General features: G+C 33.7%; 1 protein-coding gene across 8 annotated transcripts in view; it reads right to left on the minus strand.

The window, feature by feature from the left end:
* The window catches only part of LOC134842901 (uncharacterized), a 70,111-nt gene that overhangs the window by 12,840 nt on the left and 31,659 nt on the right, over nucleotides 1-25,612 (minus strand). For 3 of the 8 annotated variants that reach the window (XM_063859418.1, XM_063859417.1, XM_063859422.1), the window contains one exon: nucleotides 1,020-1,534. In XM_063859418.1, the coding sequence (XP_063715488.1) occupies nucleotides 1,020-1,534 (515 nt within the window). Of the gene's footprint in view, nucleotides 1-1,019; nucleotides 1,535-1,624; nucleotides 2,135-2,165; nucleotides 2,681-5,048; nucleotides 5,123-9,186; nucleotides 9,263-9,798; nucleotides 10,166-25,612 lie in introns of those variants that run through there. The other 5 variants (XM_063859423.1, XM_063859420.1, XM_063859424.1 and 2 more) reach the window with 5 other exon arrangements.

A 25,612-nucleotide genomic window follows, 5' to 3' on the forward strand; every position in this document is an offset into this window, starting at 1 on the left:
GGGTAAAAACATTCCTTTGAAGAATTATAATCGACTGATAATTGCAAATGACGGTAGTCAACGTGACGCAAATTTGATAAAATAATTAAATTAGATCAACAGAATACCTTTGGGACTTATAAAAAAATTGTTAATTACCTTTTAATTGATAAAAAAAATGATGTTTTAATTTTAGCATCATTTCAATATAGTTGGTATCTTGTGACCCCCTCCCCATCTATGCTACATTTAAAGAATCTCCATCCTTTTAATGAAAGAACTCAACGGGTAAGCATATACGAATTTTGGTACGCTTGTGACAAAAGTGGAAGAATATAGCTAACAAGATCCTTGTTATCATTCAATGGGCTCGCATAAAGTTGAGCTGTAATTATTTAAGGCAAAAAAATTTATGCTGAGGTTCAACTTGATCTGACAAGTCAATTTTGGAATTATGGAAATCAGTAGTTTCCGCTGTTGCGAATATACAAACAAACTAACCGGAAGCAAAAATCCTGGCCAGTCTTTGACGAATAATTAAATAGCCGCCTCTAAAAACCCAGCAAATACTAATTGCCACACATTTATGTATTCTAAATGCAGGCTACCTCCATATATTATTATTTAACATTACAGGTGAAAGTCTAGTTAGATTACGTCATCTCCGGCCGGCTAGGGATGAATTACATAATTATTATTTAACTCATTTGTTATTCTGTTGCGGGCACTCCCAAATAGGGAAAAGTTGCGGGGAGTTGGGACAATGTTAGATAACGTGTTGCTTAATTGCAATGAAATTTCATGTGAGTTATATAACAACATTATCAAATTATGAATTTGTTAAGATAATAACGGTAGCGTGATTTTTTGCAGATTGATTTGTCATGAGTTGAATGAACATCTAAAAATAACGGTGCATTGAAACATTTATTCGACCCATTTAAATCTTTTTTATGCTCAGGTGGTTGATTAGACAAATGTATTAATATTGTAATTTATTGCAAAACAAAACAAAATGATGTAATGATTTGTGAACTCACTTGGCAAAGAAAGATGCTGCTGCAGCTTCTACATTCACTCCACCTTCTTGTCCACTCAGTCTAGCTCTGACGTCACCAGAGTCCAAAATTGGACCAGCTGCAAAATGCTCACTGAAGTTGGGCTGCACGAAAAGATAATTTTGCTCAGTCTTAACTGAACTCTGAATGTCAGATGCGTGACCTTGACCTTGAGTTTGACCCGGTGCGAACTGCTGATGATTTGCTGACGTGTTGTAGCTCCTATGATTCTGATGGTTCTGAAGATGACTTTGGGTTCCAGTTACAAACTGTTCATTGTTGCTTGTGCTCTTTAGATTTTTCGAGTCAAACCCGTTTGGGTGTGGATCGCCGTCGTATCCATTCGGTTGGTCTACGCTTGCTTCGGCTAAAGAGAATTGGTTCTGAAAAGATGGTTTGAAATTGTTTTGTTTTCTGGGAGCGCTTTCCAAATTAGTAAGTGACTGTTTCGAAGATTTGATGTTGTTTGCACGGTGATGTTGTGAAGCCATGCTTTGCTAAAACAGTAAAACACAATAAAAACATGAATAACTGAAGCTTAATAAAATTTAAGAAAAATGCGGAAGTACTAATAACGCCTGACTTACTGGACAAATGGTTGAGCAACTCAGTGTTCTGAGGGAAACAATATGGGAAATAGTCGTCGTCATTTCGGACGAAAAAATTGTAAAAGCCGAGTTGTAACTCATCCGAATTTAAGAAAGTGCAATATTTACTAAAAAAAAAATAAGCAGTTTCAGCAAAAAGATTTCAGTTAAGATTGTTGAGACTATGGTATCTAAGTTTCCAAAAAATATTAAGTCATTTAGGTATAATTTGGGAAAACTGGGACTGTTTACAAATCAGGACTAAATCTGAGTTCCGGGTTCCCACTGGTTATTTGACAAAATGACAGATAAGATCCATGGCGTTATGGATACCTTGTAGAACATACGATAACACAAAAGTAAATTAATAGGTACGTGAACATGATTCTAAGTCAAAATGGTGGATTATGTAATCAATTTTTCTATTTTACAGAAATTGCACCGTCTCAAATTCTGCTGAAATGACACGAACATGTTCAAAATTTGAAATTACAGCCCGACTCTTGTCAAATGATAGAGCAATAAAAGCGTTCCAGCTTACTTGAAAGAGATATCGGATCTGATAATGCAATGATATTAGTCGGCTAGATTAGTTAGTTATTTCTGGTTAGGCCATTCAAATTTAGCACAGGCTGCCATTGGTTAGAGTCCATATTAGAAATCACTTTAGGGATTAGTGGTCTAATTATCAACCGATTATTTACTCGGTGCTCCTTTGAAGTTGCGCTTTCCAAATCAGTAGGGTGTTGCTTAGTTAGTTTTGAGTCCCAATGGGTTTGAGTGTATCATTCATTCGTCTGTACAATGACACCAACTGTACAGTATACCAAGGGTAAAACTGTGTGCGAAATGTTTCGGGGCGTTGTTAGTCTTCGTTTGATTTCAGTTTGCTCTGTCGGAGTTTTGATCAGACAGTCTTAAGAGAAGCTAACAAATAAATATGTGCTGGTATCGGGAAATTGAAATATTTGATTTTGGTCATCAAAGACAAAGGAAGTTATATTTTCTCGACCTACCGATCATGAGTCTTGCGAAATGCTGCAATGATCGCATAGTATGATGTTTGAATATGATTAAATCACGAGCTGTTTAACCAAAAAGGTTTTAATGAACTACGAAAAACATTATGCCGTGCCCTTTTACAAATAGCACGGGTCACTAAAATTTTTGAGAAACATTTGGAAACATGCAAATTTCATAGAGAAAGGTCGATTGGGCTCAAAAAGTTTACTAATTTTAAAGACGTCGAAGTATATTAGAAATTTTATCTTCATAAGTTTAAGTGCGTGATGCCGGTGATGCCGGCAAGTTTTCGGATTGAGATTCTATTGTATAGATCGGAATTTAGAAACCTATTTAGTTCACATATTTTTTTTTTTTTATTTTTAGTTCACATATTTTTTCATCTGGTACATCCTTTTAATTTGGAACCAGCTCACGTATCGCATGTCAACTCGAGGATCAGGAATAAAAGGAGGAAACATAGTTATAAACGGAGGGGGCAATCCGAAACATGAAAAGAAAAGGACTTCCATTGCTAATTGAATAGCTGAAGAGCACATCTAAAACTGCCTTTGATGAACCGAACGGACGAAACAATTCAATTATGGAAATTTCATAAAAAACAGAGAGTGCTTTAAAAATGCACATATAGCAACGTTTGCAACTTCGCTTCTGAAAATATTTTCCAACTTCAGAATCTCTCCAACAAATGTTGTCTGTAACTGAAAGAAAATCAAATGTAAAACCTTGTCATACAAAAAAACATAAACCGTGTATTGAAAATATTCCATTCTTTCTTCAAAATGTGGTGCAAAAATTGATAAAAATTGCAATAATTCTGCCGAAGTCGTCTGTTGTGCCAGCGATTCAAACTTTTTGATTGACTCTCAATCCAAAAACAAACCTTTAAGACTCCTCCTTTTTTGGATTCAAAATCGAAAACAATTTTCTTGAAATGGATATAAAAAATCTCAAAAAATATATGAGTTCATTTTTCTTGTTGTCAAATGAGTTTGAAACAAAACCATGATCCATTACTAATGAGGTTATTCAATAGCAGGGGGTTAATTGCAGTCCTCACGCGTTTCAACTTTTGACATTGATGTTTTTTGTTTCGCTCAATTACATTTCAAGGCGTTTTTCCACACGGCTTTGTAACATTTTTTCCACGCAATTAGACACTCACAACCTTGTTAACAAGTTCAATAATTGTACAAAACCGACAATTTAACAGCTAAAAACCTGTAGATTAATTAGACTTTCCAGAAAAAGAAAAAATGCAAAAAAAAACATGAAGAAATCGAGGCATAAATATCAATTAGACAAATTTGAGCAGTTGCGGTTAAAATGGAGACTGATATATAGATTAGTGACTGAAAATATGATCGATTTGACCCGCCTTCAGCTAATGAAGATAAAGCATCCGGGCGAGTTTGTTCACATCGCTGGATCAGCAAAAAGCAAAAAAAAAATCTTTCTTTTTTGCGTTGACTAACAAGTGAAAAAGTACACTATTGTACATATTCTTTACATAAAAATGACAGCTCAATAAAAAGGTGGAAAACGAGCTAAGTTTAGTTACTACAAAAATTGATCCTCTTGTTTTTCACAATTACATTGCGATGCTTGATACAGCACAGGTAAATGTATTTGTGTTAACCTGTTTTTTATGGAGTTACACTTTCCGTAATCAATCAACAAAAACAGATCGATAGTGAGACTCACATACGTGCACGCTACATTAAATATGACATGACCAGAGGGTAAAAAGTGTGAAGATGGAGAGAGAGAGGGTCTAGGGTGAAATTGAGTCGACAGCGCCCATTTGGCCGGCTAAATTACATCCAGGCCACTATGACAGTACATGAATCGAAATTTAAATTAAACCAACCCATATAATTTCCGTCACCCTTTTAATCAAAGCAATAAAAGTGTAGAACTAGCACCCGATATACAACATGAATTTTTAGTTTTGATTTTTCTCAAATTTTCTTTTTACAATCCAAAACTCTGGAACTTTGCCGACATTGCAGTGGAGAAACCAGACCACGGGGCGAAAGTGGAGGGAAAATAGGGGAAGGAAGGGTTAAGGTGGGGAGAGGGTTGGGGTCTCCGGCGGCGAGGCTTCAAAAAGTGGGAGAAGATGAAAGCAGAAAAGACAGAGAGTTTTGAGGGGAGACGTCCCTTATTTTTCCCAACTACCCTTTTTAAATCAACGGAATGCGCTCCAAATCGACACTACGCCCAGCATCAAAAACAAAATTTTCAGTTAGAATTGCCACAAAACTCAATAATTGATCAAATCAACTACTAAATACAGTTTTTCCTATCCTGAAGAATTTATTGTTGAGTCTATTTTTTCTTAAGACAGGGATACATTTTGCCTTTTGTATATACAGTAGCATGACAAAAGATCCCCTACCTTGTGGGACTTTTTGTCGAGGTATCTTTTGTCCTGGATTCTTATGGCATGGCATCTTTTGTACACTCACCCTTTTTACTTATTCCGCCCAAAATGTTTTAAGCTGTACTTCCTCAAAACTGACCGCAATGTTCAGGATTCATTTTTTGTTCCTCAAAAAAATCTTTTTTATAACCAAGGCTCAAACAATAAGAAGAGTTTACTTTGATTTTTGATTTTAGGCAATGACATTTGCGAATTTGGGCGGAATAAAGAAAAACACCTCAAAACAGCCCATTTTGCCTAACAATGAACAAAATTTGGTATTTTGTTTAAAATAACAATGAATGTAAGTAATTATTTTACAGTATAAGGATTTAAAAGACTGAAAGAGCTGTTTACAATGAAAGTAAAGATGAAAGTATTTTCCATCGGGCGGCATTTTTGGGAATGTGAGTTTTTTGAAGCTAAATGCTGAGATAAAATTCAAAGCAATCTTAGGTCGTTTCAGCAAAGGCTCTGCTGCCACTTGCCAATTTGCTCAAGAGATTTGTCTAATCAATACTGGAGTAGCTAAGTAAGGACCAAGGCTCCGATTGGAGAGAAAGAGAACTTCAAAACGAAAGGACCTGCTCATATTGATAAATTGGAGTATGATGTATAGCAGTGCATTGAACTGGCGACAGATCAAAAACTGGGTTATTTTTAAGAGGGAGGCTGATTGGGAGCACAGGGGATGGCCGAGTGTGTACATGACTCATTAATGGTCAATGTGATCTGAAGTTCATCATATATGAGAAATTTCAATAGAAGGCAACTTTGCTTTGAAGGCCAATGGTCTAACAATCTTAGTTGGACGCACAGAAACACGCAGTTGCTAAAATTGACAAATGATTTGAATCATTGCTGCCATCGAAAAACTGTACAATTTAAAAACTGAAACGGTAAAAAAAGTCTCCAAACAGATTTGAGATTAAACCTCATTTGTAATTGCCATCCCAGAATCTTTTTTGAAATCACATTGAGAAGTAAAACATCAAATTAGTAGGTAAATCAGAATTTTACTCGCTCAGCGTTCTGTTATGTTAGACACGTCGCTAAAAATAATGGTCGTTTAATTGATAGCTGTTTTTATGTTCTTGTATAGACTCAAGAATTTTAAAGCAAAATCAGATTGAGAATATACAAATGAGCACCAAAAAAATTCATTCATAAGGATGTGAGTGTCCGCGTCGTTTTTTTTATCAAAAAATGTCTTTTACTTCATACAAGGCACGCCATCTATCGTTTTCGACCATTGAATTCTGATGTATTTTTTTTTCTCTTTTTCGTTTTTTTTTCGTATCACACGCAAAACCAGGTACCAAAAACAATCATCGGAATGGGTCGGGTGATAAATGTTGAAGCCTTTCAGTCGTGATTCAAACTTCTTTAAAAAAGTTAAAAAGTTATCCGAGTGTTGAGAAAAACCATTTTGAAATTTTTAGTCTAATTTTGAGCAAATGAAGCAATCGAGTAATGTTTTTTACATAGAAAATTGAATTAAGAACTTGATTTTACTGAAACAAAAAAATGAAAAAATTACGGAAGCCTTTAAGTAAAAAACATAGCCAACATACAGTTCGAGAAGAGTAAATGAACGCAAGTAAAAAGAAAAAGAAAAATCTCAACTTTTAAATTTCTAACAAAAAAGCCTCTACTTTTCAAACTCAATTCATGGTTGACTTTTTTTGCTGAAATAAACTCAATTTGGAAAATTGGACTGATTTTATTTCGCTGGAAAATCGGATAGTTTAAATCCACTTTCGAAACTGGAATTCACTCACGTTTTTTGTATGCTATACTCGGTTTTTGCTGTTGGCTTGAGGAGCCTACATTAAATCAAAAGTCAAACCGAGAAAAAGTAAAACTGAGCCTGAACAAATTTTCAGACTTTTCTCGAAAAAAAAACATCGCGACTTATATAAAAGTCTGAATTACGTTCATCGACTCTAGAAAATGACCGATTTTCTAATGTAACTGCAAAAAACATAGATCCCTAGAGCTCCTCAAATGTCTTGAAATTTTTACAATTGAAATTTTTTTTGATGAAATCAGACTATTTTGAGATAGTTATATCAAAAATATACTTTTTAAATTCATAATTGATTCCAAAAATTAAAACTCACATTTGAAATGAAAAATCAATCATTTATGTACGCTAATTGCAGCTTTTGTTGTCGTCGATTCAGCAAACGAATTTTGCATTAACTTGATAAATCAAAATTCAAATTGAGTTTTATGTCAAAATAGAAAAACTCAAATTGAACAGATCAACAGGCAATAATATAATCCTGACAAAATACAGTATCAGGGAAAAGCTTTGAGTACTTCCATTTTTCATTACCGTATCAGATTAATTGCTACCAACACTATGCATTAATACAAACTTAGACAGTTAACTCGCATTTTTATTCAATTTGGCAGTTCATCCCGAAATTCTGAAAAATTAATGAAAACCACTGGCAAAGAAAATATCATTTTCGATTTGAAAAAAGCATCGTGAAAAAATGAACATAATCAATAGCGGAAATTCGTCTAACGAAAAAAAAACCCAGAAAAATAACTTCCCTGAAGATTTTCAAAGTTTGGAGCAATAATTTATGCTCATCCCACTGAAAACTCATTGTTAGACCATCAACGGATGAATTTAGGTTTTGGGCAGTTGTTTCTGATGAAAACTAGTTTACGGCAAAAAATGCCCAAATAGCTTGCCTTAATTAAACTTGAAAACAGTGCTGAACGCGATGTAATCAGAGTTTCCCTCGACGCCAGTAGACTTGTTAGTTAATTAATGATTAATGGGCGGTCATTATGCATAGAAAGATAGAAGCTGGAAGGAAAGCTCATAATAATTAGACTTATGTTCAATATTAAAGCGCCCTTAACCTCACGAAGCTAAATTGAACTACTCGAAGCTAAATTAAAAGGGCATCCTATAATTTAATTACGGATTTAAAATTGGCCACAAAATCTTATTTTTGTCTTTTTAATGAACTTTTCCAAACAAAAACTGATATACTTCATCTTGAAAAAAAAATTGTTTCAGTTTTCATATTTTAGATAATCTAAGCGCACGTAAAAAAAACTTGCAAAAGAGTCTAGACCAATTTTCCAAACCTGTAAGATTAACAGCTTCTGGAAAAACAACTGTAAAAACTAGCTGCATTGTTTCTTATTTTTTGAAATTACATCAAATCAAATATTTGGAAAAGCGAATAAATTTCTACCCAAAAATGTAAAACGGTCATCAACAATGTGGAAAAAATGCAAGAAAGCCTAATGGCATACCATTCTGTTTTTTCGACTTGAAAAACAAAAAGAAATCATGAGAACTGAAAAATATATAGTTCCTCAGCTTATATCAGCTTCTGAAAATTACATTTTCGAAGATATCCTATAACTTAAAGATCCGATTAATGGAAACAAAGAAAAACTTAAGGCAAGGCTCTCAAACGGGTTATAACATAGAGTAAACTAATGGGCAACTTTTTGGGTAATACGTGTTTACAACTGGTGGTTTTTTGTTTGATGAGTGACAATGTCAAGTAACCAGCGACAGCTCATAACGACCAAAACTTGAAACCAACTTTGTGTCTATTACGAACCGTTTGCTTCGCTGCCCTTACAGTCGCCACGAGTGGTAAAGTCGCGTGAATCACTGTTTTCCACTGAAGCTATCCGACGCAAAATTTACAATTATCTGATTCTAATTGTCGCTTCTTGCGAAAGTGGGCTTTAGACGAGTTCCGATTCGTCGCCTGTTGTGAATTGTCGCATGTTACGAAACGTCGCGAGACGAATTTTGTAATCTTAAATCAAAATTGGGCTCGAGCTAAATATTTTACTGCTACATTTTCTATAAAAAAATACTAAAAAATAACAAAAAATACCAAAAAGAACGCTTTGTATGGTATTACCAAGTGGCCAACGCTGAGCTGAACAGTTGGAGTGCTCCTTTTTGGGCTTTGTATTTTTGTTTCTACTTAAGATCAGAAAAAAAAGATGAACAAATAAGTTGAATACGTTAGTAAACCTGTATCATCATCTAGGTAATCACTCTAACCTAATCAATTTTGTCTGATTAACAAGTTAATGAGTTAATGAAACCTTCACTAACCTTCTAGTTTTTGTCTTTTCTCATTCAAGTTTTGAGCAAAATCGGAAAGCTACCATTTTCTATTAAATAGCGTTGGGTGTCAACGTGAAGTAATAAGGCCAAGTTGAATATGTTCTATTTTTCTGTCTGTTTTAGATCTTCAATTTGGTAATTTATTTGTAATTTTTAAAGCGATTTTATGTTTGATTGAAGAGAAAACACAAATGGATTATGAGATCAATAAATTATGGTTTTTGCTACAAAGTCAAAAACATATCTTGAATGAAAACGTCAGCAAAAAAGAATGAAAGACAAATAAATTGTTTTTTCTCATCTCAGCTAAGCCGCAAAATTTCCTAAGATTTTGTATTTGGTACTTGCCATACTGAAAAAACAGTCCTAAAGGCGTGTTTTTTATTTATTTTTCGTTTCTATTCAAAAATATAGGAAGAATAGGGAATGTTCTTCGAGTAAACAGGTGACGTTGATGAATCATACCACACCACTGCAGAACTAGAAACACACCGCCTATTGTTTGTGCTTGTTTACCTCTCATGGTGGCTTGTTTATTTTTGAAGCTTTTCCAGTTTTATTGTTCGTGTTCAAATACAATAATTCATACGCACTACTTACCATTATACTGACAAAGAGCTGCTCCTTGTCTTCATGCGACAACTTCATCTTGCAAACTTCCTCGAAAATACTGTTTTCCATTTTTAGTAACATAAATGAAAGTAACTGTTACTGGATATAACTGAACCTGGGAAAGTATGTGAATCAGTCACTGGTTAGATCAAATAACCGATGCTTCCGGGTTCAACAACCAAACTGCGTTTTAAGAACTCAGTTTCAAAATTCATTAAAGCAAAACTTGCAAGACAAAAATCACATATGGAGATGAGTGAAAATAAGAGTAAATTGGAGACTTTTTATTGTAAAAACAGACAATAAAATTTTCAGCGCCACTAACAAAAAACTCAATTGTTGCGCCTTTTAAAAACAAACATATTTCAGTTGAAAAGAGGCTCAGCCAATGAAATTACAGCAGGAAAAAATGCACGATTGAATTGAAGAAAAGGCTGTTAGAGCAAATGAAATGGAAAAATGACTAAAAAATCAACTAAAAACTGATGAATTGAAAAGCGGCGCAAGATCAAAGGCGCTCAATTCTGGGATTTTATGCATTTTTCGTTATTTAGTTATTTTTTAGATAAGATTTGCATCTTACATCGAGCTCAGGTATAAAAAATCAGTTAAGACTGTAAGTAAATGAATGTTCGTTCAAATATTGTTCAATTTTGCTGCTCAATAAGTGTTTGAACAAAATTGACTTCATTTCAGTCAAAATTACCGGTAGAAAAGACTATTACTTGAGTGCTGCGCAGATATAAAGTATCTCTACACCTAGATAATAGAAAAATTTACATAATAGTAAAAAACAAAAAATCTAAAGTGTCGTGTACCTGTGTAAATCGACAAAATATGCTCAATTGGCACGTAGGTCAATCAAAATGATCGTTGCAGAAGTGCATACGCCTACTCAAACCCACAACTAACTTACCATTTTTTGTTAGTTCTATGTTTGTAAGTACTATGTTTTTTGAGCATATAATTTTTTCTGCCAAAACTTGGAATCAAAACTTAAAAAAATACAAAAAATGCCATCTCACTATATCTCAACGGATCGAATTGGTGGACTAAGCAAATTACACATTATAAAACCAGGATAGCCGGTTACATTACAAGTCGCACAGAGTGTTCTGAGCAAAGTCTTAAAAATACAAAGAAGAGTTTTTTTCAAATTAGTGTGGTTTTTGCTGCGTGGTGTGATAAAAAGACCTGAGCATGAAACTAGAAATTAGACATATTTTACAGTCAAATTATGATAGACAAATTGGACAACAGTTTTAATTAAAGAAAAAGAATAGAAAAACAAACAAAAATTTAAGAAATCAAAATCTCTTTCAAATTTTGTTTGCATAAATGTTTTTTAATTTTGCTTTTTGAAGCTTTGATTCCTAGAATGTCGCTAAAAACTCCAAAACTGACTTTACTTGCTTAAAACTAGGTTTTCAGGGTTTAAATTAAGCATACATAAGTTATTTTCAGACTGCTCGCTCGCTTTATTTGCTCGAAATTTAACTAAAAATCAAAACATTTCAAACCAGTTTTTTCTCAACTCACGCTTTTTAATGTTTTTAAAAAGTTCGACTCACAATTGAAATGGCTTCAATTTGGTATAACACTCGACCCATTTCGATGATAGAAAAGACAAAAAAATAAAACACTAAGTTCTCCCCATTTTCAATGGTCGGAATAACAAGAATACGTACTGTATTGCTGTGCAATGTGCAAATAAAAAAAACTACCAAATTTTTTAAACAAATATCATGCTTAATTTGGGCACAAACAAATCAAAAAAATTTTCACCTGATTTTTGTTTGGAAAATTTAATTGTCTACAGCTAATTTGCAAAGTTACAAAGAAAACTATTAATGATTTTAATTCAGTAATGTTAACCATTTTTTGAAAAACTTAATTTGCAAGGTTATGCATAACTTAGTTTTTAAAGCGCCAAACTAGCTCCAAAATTAGTTTTCCTCAGCTAAAAAAATATATAGAGATATAATTTTAAAAAAATCAAACATAGCTAATTGAGGAGCTGTTTAAGCAATTGGCTTGTCTTACTTGATCTAATTTTGACAGAAAGTCAAAAGATTCGAAGCAATTTTTCACAAAAATGAAAAAACGATTGGAATTTTTTTCTAAGGTTGATTTGGCGTGAGAGAAAACACTTTTCAGTTATCGGAACAATAAAAGCTGCTAGAGTCTGCGCAAGTTTCAACCAATCAGTGCACTAAGTATACTTATTTCTAAATAAAATCCTCAATTATTCAAACAAAAATTGCAAAACATCAATTTTTGTTATCCAAAGGCTTCAATTTCCATTTTCACAGTTTTCTCCGTTTAAGTTTTACTGTTTTTCTGCGTAGCCAGAGGACAGTACCCATAATTTGGAAGTAAACTTGGTCAGACTAAAATAGATTTAGACCTGTGTTAGAGACACAGAAGCAACTTTATGGAAAGTACTTTAAGTATCACAGTTTCTCCTCCAAAAAACCTAGATCTGCATTTTGTTTAAAAAATTAAGTTTTGGTTTTTACAGCGAGGAAAAATGTTTGAAACGTTTGAAAAAGTTTTTTAAAATTTCCAACAATTGTTATCATTGCAATTGATAAATATTTATATCGTAAATGAAATAATATTGAATAAATAAAAAATCATAATAACAATTTTTTTCACGTTAGATTAAAAAGATGAAAATGGCAGACGATGAAGCTGCTGATGATAAACTGTTTCTAAATCATACCAAAGATCATCGTCAACTATGCAATATGCAAGTAGTTCAAACTTTTTCCCAACACAGCAAATTGAAAAACCCAAATAGAAAATAAGGAACATTCAAAATTTTTTTAATATTCAAAGTGATTCAATTTTTAAATCAATTTGTGTAAAAAATTTTTCTCTAAGCGTTGTGAATGGGGTCAACAAGATAGTTTTTTTTCGCAGATTTAAGTCAATCTAACTTGAAGTCAATTGTAAAAGTATATTTAGATGCATATGATCGATTACAGATGTAGAGGTTTGAAAATTGCAAATTTGGACACCTAATTGCTCAAATCAAATCCCTACGATTCTCAAAATTTAACTTTCACATTTATATTTTGGCGGTTGAGGACAAAAAAAAACAGTTCAAAGTTGATAGTTTATCCAAAAATTTTTATCAACTTAATTCGACACCATTAGCTGAACAATCAGAATATATGAGCGAATTTGTGATTAACTCAAATATCTTGAGCCACCATGAAAATGACTTTCAGTCATTAATCCTCAGCAGAAATCTTAGATGCACAGTTTCGCACATTCAATCTCAGTTTATCATTCGAGTACAAACACTAAGAACATTTCCAAATTTTACTTGATCTCCAGTTCAAAGAACGATTTTTTTGCTGTTCCTTATAGAAAATAATGTATTGAGATGGAAAAACTCTCGCAGTTTTTAAAAAATAATTTTTGATTTACATAATTTTGAGCCTGAAGAAAGAGCGAACAAAACCGCAAGTTCAAAGGCAAGCTGAACTGTGCCGGAAAGTAGCAAATGTGAAATTATAATTGGTTTTATAACCCAAATATCTCAGATAATTCTTTCAAGTAATTTGAAAACCTGTCCATTTTGCAAAACTTCAACCTGTTAGTTTTTGGACCAAAAAGGGCCCAAAAAGGGCGAGACAACTACACAAACACAGAGCTTTCTATGCGTTGCTAGGCATTGCGCACATTTCAAAACTTCTTAGGCATTGCGCTGATTTTTTTCGTGACACCATAGGCTATTGCTTCATCAAAAGAATTTGCCGATAAATTCATAGAGCAAAATGATTTTTTCCCTTTTTTGTATATTTTTTTTTGCTTTCCAGGGAAAGCTTATGCCATTCTAAATAACTCGATCAAAAAATTTAACTTCGTTTGTAACGTTTTCCTCAGTTTTTTTTGCTGAATTTAGTCAGGTCCTAATTTTTTCGATTTTCTTTTATAGTTTTCATTTTTGTAATCAGCAAAGCCCCTAGGGAAAAATTCTAATCAAAACAAGCGTTGAACAAATTTCTAAGGAACGAGTTTTTTCCACTCTCCCTTAGAAAACGATGAAAAGGTTAAATTTTAAAGAAATTTTATCGTACTGAAGAAGAGTTTTCTTTGAAACTACAAAAAGAGAGAAAAAACTAATCTTTTCAAATTTTAACTAGTCACGCTAATTTTAGGCAATTTCGAGCATCAAACGGTTTTTGTGGTTTGATATAGGCTAGAAAGGTCTCGTTTGAAATGCAAAAACAGTAATTTTGAATTCATTCGCCGAATAGCTTTTCATCTTTGAACTAACGGCCCAAACATCACAAATTAGTTGTGCGTTCAGTCAAGCGCTTTTTCTCTCGTTTTTTCTTCAGGGGAGGGGGTTAGTAAGTGTTTCAATGGATACTGAAATTTGCAGCATTCTTCAATAGCCGCCTGGGCTTTGAACCCGTGCAATTATTCCTCTTAAGTCCGATGTTCAGAATATTTATCAAAATTTCAATTGAATGTCCATTAGAACTGAAAAAACTAGTTGTTTTTTAGCATGCGTATATTTGCATACAATTTGGCAGGGATTAAAATTCATGTAAATCAGACCTTGTTTTTAAATGCATTCTTTTTGGGTACATTTCTTAAAGCAGAAAGTAATCTTGCTACAGTTTTCCCGAGAAAAAAGATTTCAACGTTTACAGAGGAAACGTTTGCATCCTTAAAGATAGTTTGGGTAGTCGGGTGTGGGGAGGCGGGCGTTTAGTATCTTCCACAACTTTTGCTTGGGTGGTTTCATCTAATCGATTCTGATTTACCATTGTTACATAATTTTTAGGAGTTTATTCTGTTTTACTACTTTGCGAAATTAGTAATGCTAGACTCATAATCGTGACCACCTTTATGTAACTGATTCTGAAAATCAATTTGGTTATTGTTCCAACCATTGAAAATGGGGAGGAACTTTTTTAGATTACTTAACCAAGGCCTCAACCAATCTCAAGTGGGACCAAGGCGTGGCTGGGTATCAAGATCTCAATGGAACTCAACAATGGGAGATTCTCAGGTATAATTTGGATTACCCTTTGCCAAAGAGCGTCGAACTTTAACAGTCCTCTAATTAGAATTTCTGTGTTGAAAAATACCTCCAAATCAAAACTCTTGCAATAAACAGAAAGGCCTGCAAACCGAAGTATAAGTTAATATTCTCACCTGCTACTAAATATAGCCAAGATCTGGTTTAGAAATGTTTTCTTTCTTTTTCAGATTTCAATAACCTGACTTAGTTAACTAATTGAATGATTAGTTCGAACTAATTGAATACTTTTTCAGATTTCTTAAACAGAAATAATTTAAAACAGAAAAAAAATAAAGTAACTTCTGCTTCTGCATTTCGATCGATCTGCTATTTGTGTACTTTTTCCTCGGTTTACAGCCGGGTAGTGTAAAAGCGCCACAGATGAAAGGGGGTGGGACAGTATTAGATGGGAATACGTGAGTGACTGCAAGAACGGGGCAAAAAAGGGAGGAGGGTGTGGCACTTTGGGACATATTTTGAGCAGGGCGGGGTAGTTGCGGATTGAGGGAATTAGATATATGGCCATTTACTCGGCATACAGGCACACATTTGCTACACTAAGGGGCGGGCTTGTAAGTGATATGGGCGCGGCGACACTTAGATTGACAGTTAGTGGTGAACTTCGCCCACTACTTTTCCTTTTACATTTTTTCATACTCTCTCTCTCTTACGAATACCCCTCCATGCGAACATACCTTTCATATAGCTCTGAGAAGGGAGCAGGAAAGTGGCTACATTATTCGTCATCAGCTCACTTTTCATTTCTCATTATTATTATCGACCTGAGCTCTATTTGTAATTTTGTTCTCTTTTTTTTTGAATTGGGACAAAAGTGCAAATGTGAACAATGCTCAGTGACTTTGACGATAGAATAATGAGTTCATGTGAATTGTTTTTAGTTCACATTCATTGATATTGCTAATCATAACAGAAATATACATTTTTTAAAATACTAAAAACAAACATTGTCAAGTTTTGGGTTCATTTTTGAGTTTTCAAAAAGAGTTCAAAGAAAAGAAATTGGACAAACACCTCTAAATATATAGAAGCATACCTCAAATGCTCAAAGTTAACCAAAGTTAATTTCAAGTTGAGCTACAATTTTAACTAATTTCAATAAAATTGATTGAATTAGGACAAATACCGCAAAAAATGAATATTGCGGCATCTGCAGATCAATGCGCAGTTATGGACTAAAAGTATCGACATATTTGCAGGTTTCCACAAAAAGAGATACGGACCTCTAACGTCTGCCCGTTTAACTTATTATTACGTAATAATTACATCGCTGCATTGGACATTTATGCAACTTTATCGACACTGGAATGCAGTTTTTCCCCATAGTATTGATTGAAGATAAACCGGGCTAATATATCTTCAGCCCTAGACTTAAGAGACAGAGAGAGAGGGTCCAATTTGGGTTGACCATTAGGGAATGATCTGAAGATGATGCCTAGATAGTAATAAAATCAAGATTACTCTTGGATTAATTCGCGGGTTATTAACCCAAAGTTCTCATGCCATATTGCAAAAACTCAACAATAAAAAAGCATTCTTTAAGTGCTTTAAATGCTTAGTTCATACTAAATTACCAGAAGGAATGCAAAAACTCTGAACTACAAAATTTAATTAGCAGTCAACATTTTATTTTCACTACTAAGTGATTTTTTTCCAGGCATACAATTTTTTAAATAAAGGGTTATAGGTTAATGAATTTTTTTTATCTGTTGCAAGAAAACTCGCTTTGCCCTGATAAGGTGAAAACTCCAAACTTCATTAATCTATCGAGCAGAAAATAGGTTTCAGTCGGTCTTTTTGAATTTCTCGTCAAGTGCTAGCTCTAATTTTGCAATGCAATGGACAATTATAGCTGAAATCATCCGTAACAAGGGGCGGAGTTATCACCGCCAGGGCGGGAAAAGGCGTATAATAAACAATCAACATTGAATTATAACGGGTCAAAAGGCGTGGATAAAATTAGCTACCGGTTTATTAAACCACTTTGAACTGTTTATAATTGAGTTTACTTTTGCAACAGCCGACAATCAGTGGTTTCCATTCAGGCGGGATGCGTAAACAATCGAAAATCTAGTGTTATTTTAGCCCCGAATTTTCACCCCTTCACCCGACCACCGCCCCTCCCGGGTTACCAGATATACAATAGGAGGCAATCTCAAACTGTCCCCGCCCCTGTTTCGCCCCTTCTGGCACTAATTCCAGCATCTCCCGGGAGTGCAAAAGTGTAGGGCCCGACTGAGGAAGGAAGAAGTTTTTTTCCAGTGGAATTTATCCAATTACCACACCCAGTTTGCAAACAGAAGCATTTGCGCAGAAGCAAGGAAAGACCCCGCCCTAAGCTTTTAATTGTGCATCACGATGCCTAATTAGTTTACAAGTTTAACTTACAGCTTACAAAGTTTACAACGCCCCTATAAAAACCACAGCCAACCAAACTAAATATGTCATTTTGCCAATCTTTTTCGAGCAATAAACTAAAAAAATATATATTTTTTTCTTCGGTCTAAGAAATATTGGAAAGCAATTAACAATAGTTACAATATGGCTATATCTGAAAACGCTTAAAATAGGGCTCAAAATGTTTTATTGGTGATTTGACCGGAAAATAAGTCAACCTGAGAATTGGATTATGTTTATGACCACCTAATATTTTTATGGATAAAAGCAGGTATACTTTTAACAGCAGCTTCAAGTTCTTTGCTCTTTTCCAGTTCATAAGTTCGGCCACGATACCTTAAAAATATCCTTTTAGAAGTTATAATTATAAATCATAACACGATATAATACGTGAATATAATGTTAATTGGTGCGATTGATTTCAAGATGTGAACAGAGTTTATGCGTTGCAATAACTAGGTGTAACTGATCCGTGTCTTGTTTGATGTCACACTTGATGAAAGGGGGCAGAATTGTGATCAAAAAGACAGAACGTGATCCCATATCAGGTTCAATCAAGTTCAAAGATACCTATCGGCCCATGTCAAAGCGTGCCAATCATTTGAAGTACATCTCTTGGCAGTTGTTAATCACATTCAACTCTCAGCCTACATACAAGTATTGTCCAAAATACTGTAATAGGATAAAATATAATGGAGAAAAAACGGAGAAAAATAATTTAAGAATGAATCACACACCTCCTGAGAAATCTGCGTCTTAGTTTTTCGCTTTGATTTTTGTCCTAACTTTTTTTTCACCTGATTTAAAAGGTCATTAACGACTCATTGACAATGTACAGTGCTGCCCTGATTCTGGCACATTGTCCTGATAATTAAATGGAAAAAAAATTAAAATGGAAATATTGAAAAAATAGTGCAACTTGAAACTTTTTGCTTAAAGTTTCTGAGATCTGACTTTGAGTAAAAGGGGAAAAGAAAAATAATTATATATAATATATAATTGCTCTAAGTATCAATTGATGAAATTTGATAAAAGAGGGAGGAACTTTTGGTAATTAGGAAAGTGTTACTTTCCGTTAGGATTTGATTATTTTGCCAACTATGATGGCTTAGAGGCGTGGCTCCTTAAGAGGCCTCAAGTTGGCAAACTTCTCAACTGTGAATTGTTTCTATTCAATCTCAATTTCCCCATCCATCATAAGAGCATTACAGCAGCTACGCTTCGCTGTTAACTTGTCTCGGGTTCAATCCTCGTTTGAGTTCAACCGGATCCGCCCTTCCTATTAGGCGCACACTATTTTAGTTCATTTTGCGAAAGAATTCGTATTTTTTCAAGATGGATCTTCGACGTTCTGTTTCAGTAATTTTCATCTCTTCTAGATAAAGCACAAAAAATTAAAAATTATAACCTTAAAAACTCAAACCTTGCGTATTTTGAAAGTAGAATTGCTGCGAATATCCCTTGAAATCAGGGAGTCTCATTTGAGTTTTTTTTTTCATATCCAAAATGTGCAAAAAAGTTTCTTGCGAAGCAAAATTATCTTAAGAAACAAGATTGCTCGTGTACTAAGGCTAAGCGCTGAATTTTACGACTGTACTTTATCTGGTATATAATAGTTTTTGTTACAGAAAGTTTAGTCAAACTATAAATTTTGGACTAGCGATCTCAAATATTCAGTGCTTGAATTTTATTCAGTGTTAAGAAGAAACTCCGAATTCTATAATTGGGGTAAATTTTTTGACAACATTTTTTAAACCATCTGAAAAATTTTGTCTGACGCTCAAATAAATAAAAAACAAATTTCACCTGTGATTTTTTAAACAAAAATTTGCTAATTTGGGGTAATTAACGCGTTCATATAATATAACACGCGTAAACGGCGGATTGAGTAGTTTTCTAAATGAAATGAGGCAAGTCGTTTGGTATTTGATTTGGATCATCTGTTCTGCTGAATACATCTATTTAAAAAATACACAGTGTGATAGAGATAAAGTCAAAATTTGACTTTTATGTTTATATTAATTTATATAGTTTTATTCGCATCGAATGACACGTTTGTTTTTCTAGCGTAATAGGAGAGTTATACGAGTATTGTATATCAGCAAAAATTGATGATTGATCCAACCATTTCTGATTGTCTGATGGCCTCACTCAAAATTCAACTTGATTGGTTTTTGTTTAGCAATTTCCCAAAAAATTTGTTAAATTTTGAAGTAAAAAATAACAACGAGGCGTTTCAGAACCTATCGAAGGCAGCGAGACTAGTTTTCAGTGAACAAACCTCAGAAATTCTTCTGATTTTTTGGCATATTTCAGTTGCAAAACTAATTTATTTTACTATTGATATTTGTTTAATTACTGAAATGATTTTTAATTACGCTTCGGAACCAAAAACTATTCATCTAAGAACCTGATTTACTTCAACTGTATCTCCAATTTTTTCTGTGAAACGTTTATTGCAAAAATTTTTGAAAGACGAAGATTTTTTGGATTGTTTGCAACTTTTTGCAAAAAAAAAGATCTTGACTAACACAGCATTAGGTTCTTCTGAAATTTGAGATCAATTGATTGTTAAGCTGCCCGGATCCAGTTTCAAGCGAGACCAATTGATTGTTAAGCTGCCCAGATCCAGTCTCAAGCGTTAATAATCGATTATATCACGATTTTAGTACCAGTCTTACTAAAATTGAGAAACAATCGATTTTAATCAATTAATAATCGATTATAATCTTTCTTTTCAAAATCAGGTTATAATTAATTATAATCCATTATAATCAATTATAATCAATTATCTATTCGTCTATTTTTCGATACAATTATAATCGATTATAATTTATTATTATCGCTTTTTTATGTCCATTTTTCTCTTCGAAGTTGCATCTAAATTGCTTATATATTTTTTTATTTTTTGTGGACGTTGGTTCCTATGAAAAATGAGAAAAATATTTTTAAAGTTTTCCAATTAATTCAATTTGATAAGTTTTTTTTATTTCTTTCCCATTAGAGTTGTTTTGTGATGCATATTATAAGCTATCTTAAACACCAAAACATCAGCAAATTGATTTGGTTTCATGATTGATTCGGAAAATTCATTTTTCATCTACCGCGGGAACATTTCCACTTATATGAAAGGATCTCTATGAAACTTTTGTTTCGTGGTAAAATTTTGTGTTCAGATGAACCAAAGTGCTCAACAGATCTCTCTTTTAGAGATTTTCTTATTGACACAAAATGATAACCCATAATATATAATTCGAGCATAGATAAATTTCCGCAAAATAAGAGATTATAAACAATTATAATCGATTACTATTGATTTTAAAGGTTTTTAGTAAGAAATATAATCAATTATAATCGATTATAAGAGATTATCATCTCTTAGAAAATATCACGATTATAATCAATTAAAAACCCTTTAAAGACCTAATTTTGGTAATTATAATCAATTATAATTGTCAAAAAATCATCATATTAACCCGTTATAATCAAAACTTACGCCTAAACTTGGATGCGGGTGCAGGACTAAATCAAATTGGTATTTTCCGAATTAACAAGAAAAATTAAAGGAAAAAAAGTCTTTTTTAACACCATAGCTAAAAAAAAGTCAAAATTTATTGCCGTGATTCAAAAAATGTTCAACTTTTAATTTGTTTTAAAAAAAGGTTGAAAACTTTTTGCTGTATTTTGGAAATTTTAGAGATAGTAACACTTTTTTTATTTTTGATGAATTTAGTGAAAAAACAGTATGACTATAAGAGTTTTAAAAAAAATAAGATAAAGGTTTGGCTTTATTAGAAAATTTTGGTGGGTTTTTGTATTAAACTTTTTGAAGCTGTTTAAATTATCTAGGTTCTTTAATCTTCCTAATATGGAAGACTGGTAGGGCGAAAATTTGTAAAAGGTGACAATTTGTAGCAGCGACAATTCGTAACGAGGCATTGGCAAGTAGAATACGCGTGCTTCGCTTCGCTCCGCTGCGCTTACATCCGGCACAAGAAGAATATGGCACGTGAATCAGTGTTCCCCGCTTAATTGTCGAATTTTTGATTGTTAAGAATTTTTGCCTTTTACGAATTGTCGCATCACGGGCAGAATGAAACCCTTATGACTATTTGCGCTATTGCAATTCAACTAATAGATAAGGGAAACTTTTAAGCTTGTGCTACTAATGCAGTCATTCAGCATAACGTACATTGGTTTAGGGTAGATTAGTTGAGTGTCGATGCACGGTAGAATGGCATAGGGTATAATGAATGGTATAGGGTAGACTGGAATCAAGTAGGTATATCTGGGTGTTCAGACAATTCGGTCACAGACAATTCAACCAAATTCAAATTCAGACAATTCAGTCAAAATGAGTGAGACATTTCGGCCAAAGACAATTCAGACAGTTTTAAAGTTTTAAAACGTGCGCGCAAAAACTTTTCACTTGCGGCAAAACATCAAAGCTTTCATTAGACGACTTATAACTAATTCCTTTCAAATGCACATAAAACAAATATAATTAACAGAAACAAACGTACATAAACATTAAAAAAACTTTATGCAATTCATTATAATCCCAATTTTAGAATAGTACCTAAGCATAAATCGAACTCAACAAGAAACTGCACAATACTTAAAAAATAACCAATTTACACGAAATTGGAACCGAGATTGGGAGTTTTACAGGCGGTCAAAAAGGATATCAGTTAAAGGGTTGACCACCCCTACCACGTACTTGCCACTCAGTTACGCTGATATTCTTATCGTGCCTTAGGCGGGGGAGGGTGCAACGGCCTTCAAGGTAATTTGGGTAGTTGGTAGAAACTAATTACAAACTTAAACTTCTTTAAAAGATAAACTAATTTGGATTAAAAAATTGTCCAACCAGAAACCAGTACCGCGTTTAACGCCTACGTTTTGCAGTTAGCCTGTCCATATACACAATTAACATTGATTAATCTTCATTAGTAACTAGCTTGAACAACTGACTGATTAGTATCTGAATCATTCTAAATCTTTCACTTTCAGCAAAAGTTGTCGTAAAATGGAATTCGTAATATCTGAACGCGGAAAAAAGCATCTTTGTCTTGATGGTTATAGATACCGTGAAAAAAACCAACTGAAGAACGGTCTCATTAAATGGCAATGTACATTTGGAAATTGCAGAGCAGTGGGTTATTTGGACGAACAGCAAGAATTCACTTTAAAAACCGAGCATGCTCATTTACCGAGCCCCTCAAAAATTCAAGCTAAGAAACTTGCTAACGAAGTTCGAGAAAAAGCCGCAAACACTGGTAACGCTCCCCGACAGATTGTCGTCAACGCCCAAATTGACCTGCCTCTTTATGCAGCGCCTACAATACCGAATTTGACATTGCCGATTGGAACGTTTTCAATCTGGTGCTCAGCGGTGAACCTCGCACGAACAATGCATTGGAGGCATGGAATGGCAGCTTTAATAAACTTCTGTCGACAAAGCACCCCGCCCTCCCCAAGCTGATCACACGTTTCAAATATGAGCAACAAAATTGCCAAAATAAAGGTAGAGAGACTGATGTCCGGTGATGTTATTAGAAAACCGTGGCCCAAGTATTCACTCGCCAATGAGAAACTCGTTCAAAACGCAAAAAACTACAATCGAGACCATATACAGAAGTATTTAAAACTTGTACCTTCAATGTACATATATCTGAAAACTTTATGCAAAGCAAGTTTGTTTTGATCCTTGAAATTTGTTATTTGATGTTTCACATTTCTTTGTTAAAGTGTTGAAAGCCTTCGGACTCTAATCAAATTAGAAAAGTTTTAAATTTTCCTTTTATCTAGTCTCTTTAATCTAAATAGGCCGAATTGTCTTTGGCTGAATCGTCTGAATTTTTTTGGCTGAATTGTCTGTATTTCAAATCGGCTGAATTGTCTGTGGTGAATTGTCTCTGCGCCGTATATCTGCATTTAAAAGAACACGACAATGGTGATTCGAGAGTTTAGTACGAACCTGGTAGTGATTAAAAATCTTGTTGCTGGATTTTCTAGCTATGGCTTTTTGATATATATTTTTTAAAGTTTGACATAATTTGCCATTTTGCCTGCATAAATTTCTGACAAAGCCTCCTGCCTGAAAGTTTAAAAACGAGATATTTTTTATAATGAAGATCGTAACGAAAACATGCAGCGATAATAGTTTATAATTGATTAGTTTTGGATTTTAGAGAATGCTATTTACTTTCGCTACCAGCAGGGGTGTTCCAATCAGGTACTAGACTTGTTCCATTTAAATAACTTTGATCACAGAATGGTCAAAATTAGAAGTGACAATTCTAAGTTGTTCACAACAAATTCATTTGTTTTACGTCTCCGGCATACTTGGTAACGAATACGCTTGGGACGGCAAAAGTCCTGGATTTGGATCTGACAGGACATGTAATTTTTTTAAACGGAAATATTCCGTTTTAATGTAAATTGTCGGTATGCTATTTTTCTGCTTATCCCTTGTTGAATTAGTTGCCCAAATGTAGATTTGTAAATTTTTTTTGCTATATTTAATTTACATTGTAGTTTGTAATTTTATTCGGCCTGACTTCGTATATTTCCTTTCCTATAATTTTTTTTGCTTGAAACCTAATTTCTGTCGAAGTAATTTCAGCTTATTATTTATGATCTAATTTTGAGTAGTTTCAAAGAAAACCAAATATATACATCAGGGTCAGGTGCGGATCTAGGATATCAGTTTTTCTAGATGGACAAAATGGTTTTTCAAGCTCTTTCAACCCTTAGATAAACCAATTTTCATCGAAATTTTTGCGCCACAGGCCAATTGAAAATAAAAAACAGACGAAAAATACCTAGACGACACTTGTTGAAATTTTTAAATGTTGGTTAGCTAAAACTAACTGTCATACAACAGTAACCAAAATTGGAGTTTTTTTGGGTGGTTAGGATGATAAATCCTTCAACGAAGAGCGTCCAGCCCTTTGCTTTTTCTAAATCTGCTATTGACGACAGTGCAGATTTTCCTTACAAAGCTTTTTTCGTCGTCGGTTAACTACTTTGAGCGAAAAAAAAACTCAGTTTTGAACCCTTTTTGACTTTTTTCTAATTAATTTCAGTTCTTTCAACCATTAGAAACACCAGTTTTCAAAACAAATTTTGCGCCAAGGCAAAAAGAAAATGCACAGCCAACTCGCAGTTGGAAAATAGTAATGAACGCTTGGAAATTGAAAAAAAAACTGACTTGTTTTTCAAAAGCTTTCATTTTTTGAATTTCGAAAAAAAATAGATGGCCTTAAATCTTTTTGAAATGGTAGAACAAATTATGATAGACACTTTTTTGTCAAAAAACCCAACTTGAGAGAACTGGATCAATAGGTTAAACTTTTATTTCGCTGGGAAACCTGCTATTTCATTTTCATTTTCGAAATCAGAAGTCGATCACGTTTTTCCTAACGTATACACTTTTGTAGTACGATAGTGGAATTTTTGTTCCTGTTAACAAAGGAAATGCACTCAATTTTTGTGACGTTTACAATTTTGTTGTTCGATAGTGGAGTTTGCTTTCCTTCTAACAATGGAAACGCACAAAAAAGAAATCACAAGTCATGAAAATTTTTAAGACTTTTTCCTGAAAAATAATCAGCAAGACATATATAAGAGTACTCACTACGTTCATTACTTTTAAAAACAGGCCAACAACTTAGACGAAATTTCATGAAAACTTTTCAACTTGGTTTGCTACAACTGAATTTCTTACAACAATAACCCAAATTGGAAGAATTTTGGATGGCCAGGGTTCAAATCCTCCAAGGAAGGGCGCCCTGCCCCGCCCCTTTCCAAATCTGCTATTGACGAGGGCACAGATTTTCTTCCTTGAATTTTTGGTTAGAATATTGTGAGTTATTTGCACAGCAATAGGTTTTCGATATTTTTTATTTTATGTTATAAACTCAAGCCTATTATGATTTCGACTTTAAAAGAATGGATCGATTATTTGTTTTTGTTTTTTCATACAATTTTCTACTCTTGACTAGCCACTACCGAATAAAAAGATTGACCTAAAGATTGATAAAAAGATTAATCCCTTCTTAAAAGATTGACCTATTCAAGTAAACTTTAAGAAGATATTTATCTGTTTTTGTCAATTTTCCGGAAAAAAGCGCTTTCTGACTCAATTGGATGCATTATTTCAAGCTTTGAGGCATAAAAGCTCAATAAACAACGACGTTTTGTCTCTCACTCGCCTAGGCGCGAACTGTACAAGAAGCATATAGATGAAGTAGCCTAAAAAACTGGCAGCACTATGATTAAGCCTCAGCGCGCGTCAAAATGATTTTGCATAAGAGGCTATTTAAGTGAAACATT

The sequence above is a fragment of the Symsagittifera roscoffensis genome, chromosome 3 (genome assembly GCF_963678635.1).
Source record: "Symsagittifera roscoffensis chromosome 3, txSymRosc1.1, whole genome shotgun sequence".
In the NCBI taxonomy this organism is placed as follows: Eukaryota; Metazoa; Xenacoelomorpha; order Acoela; family Convolutidae; genus Symsagittifera; species Symsagittifera roscoffensis.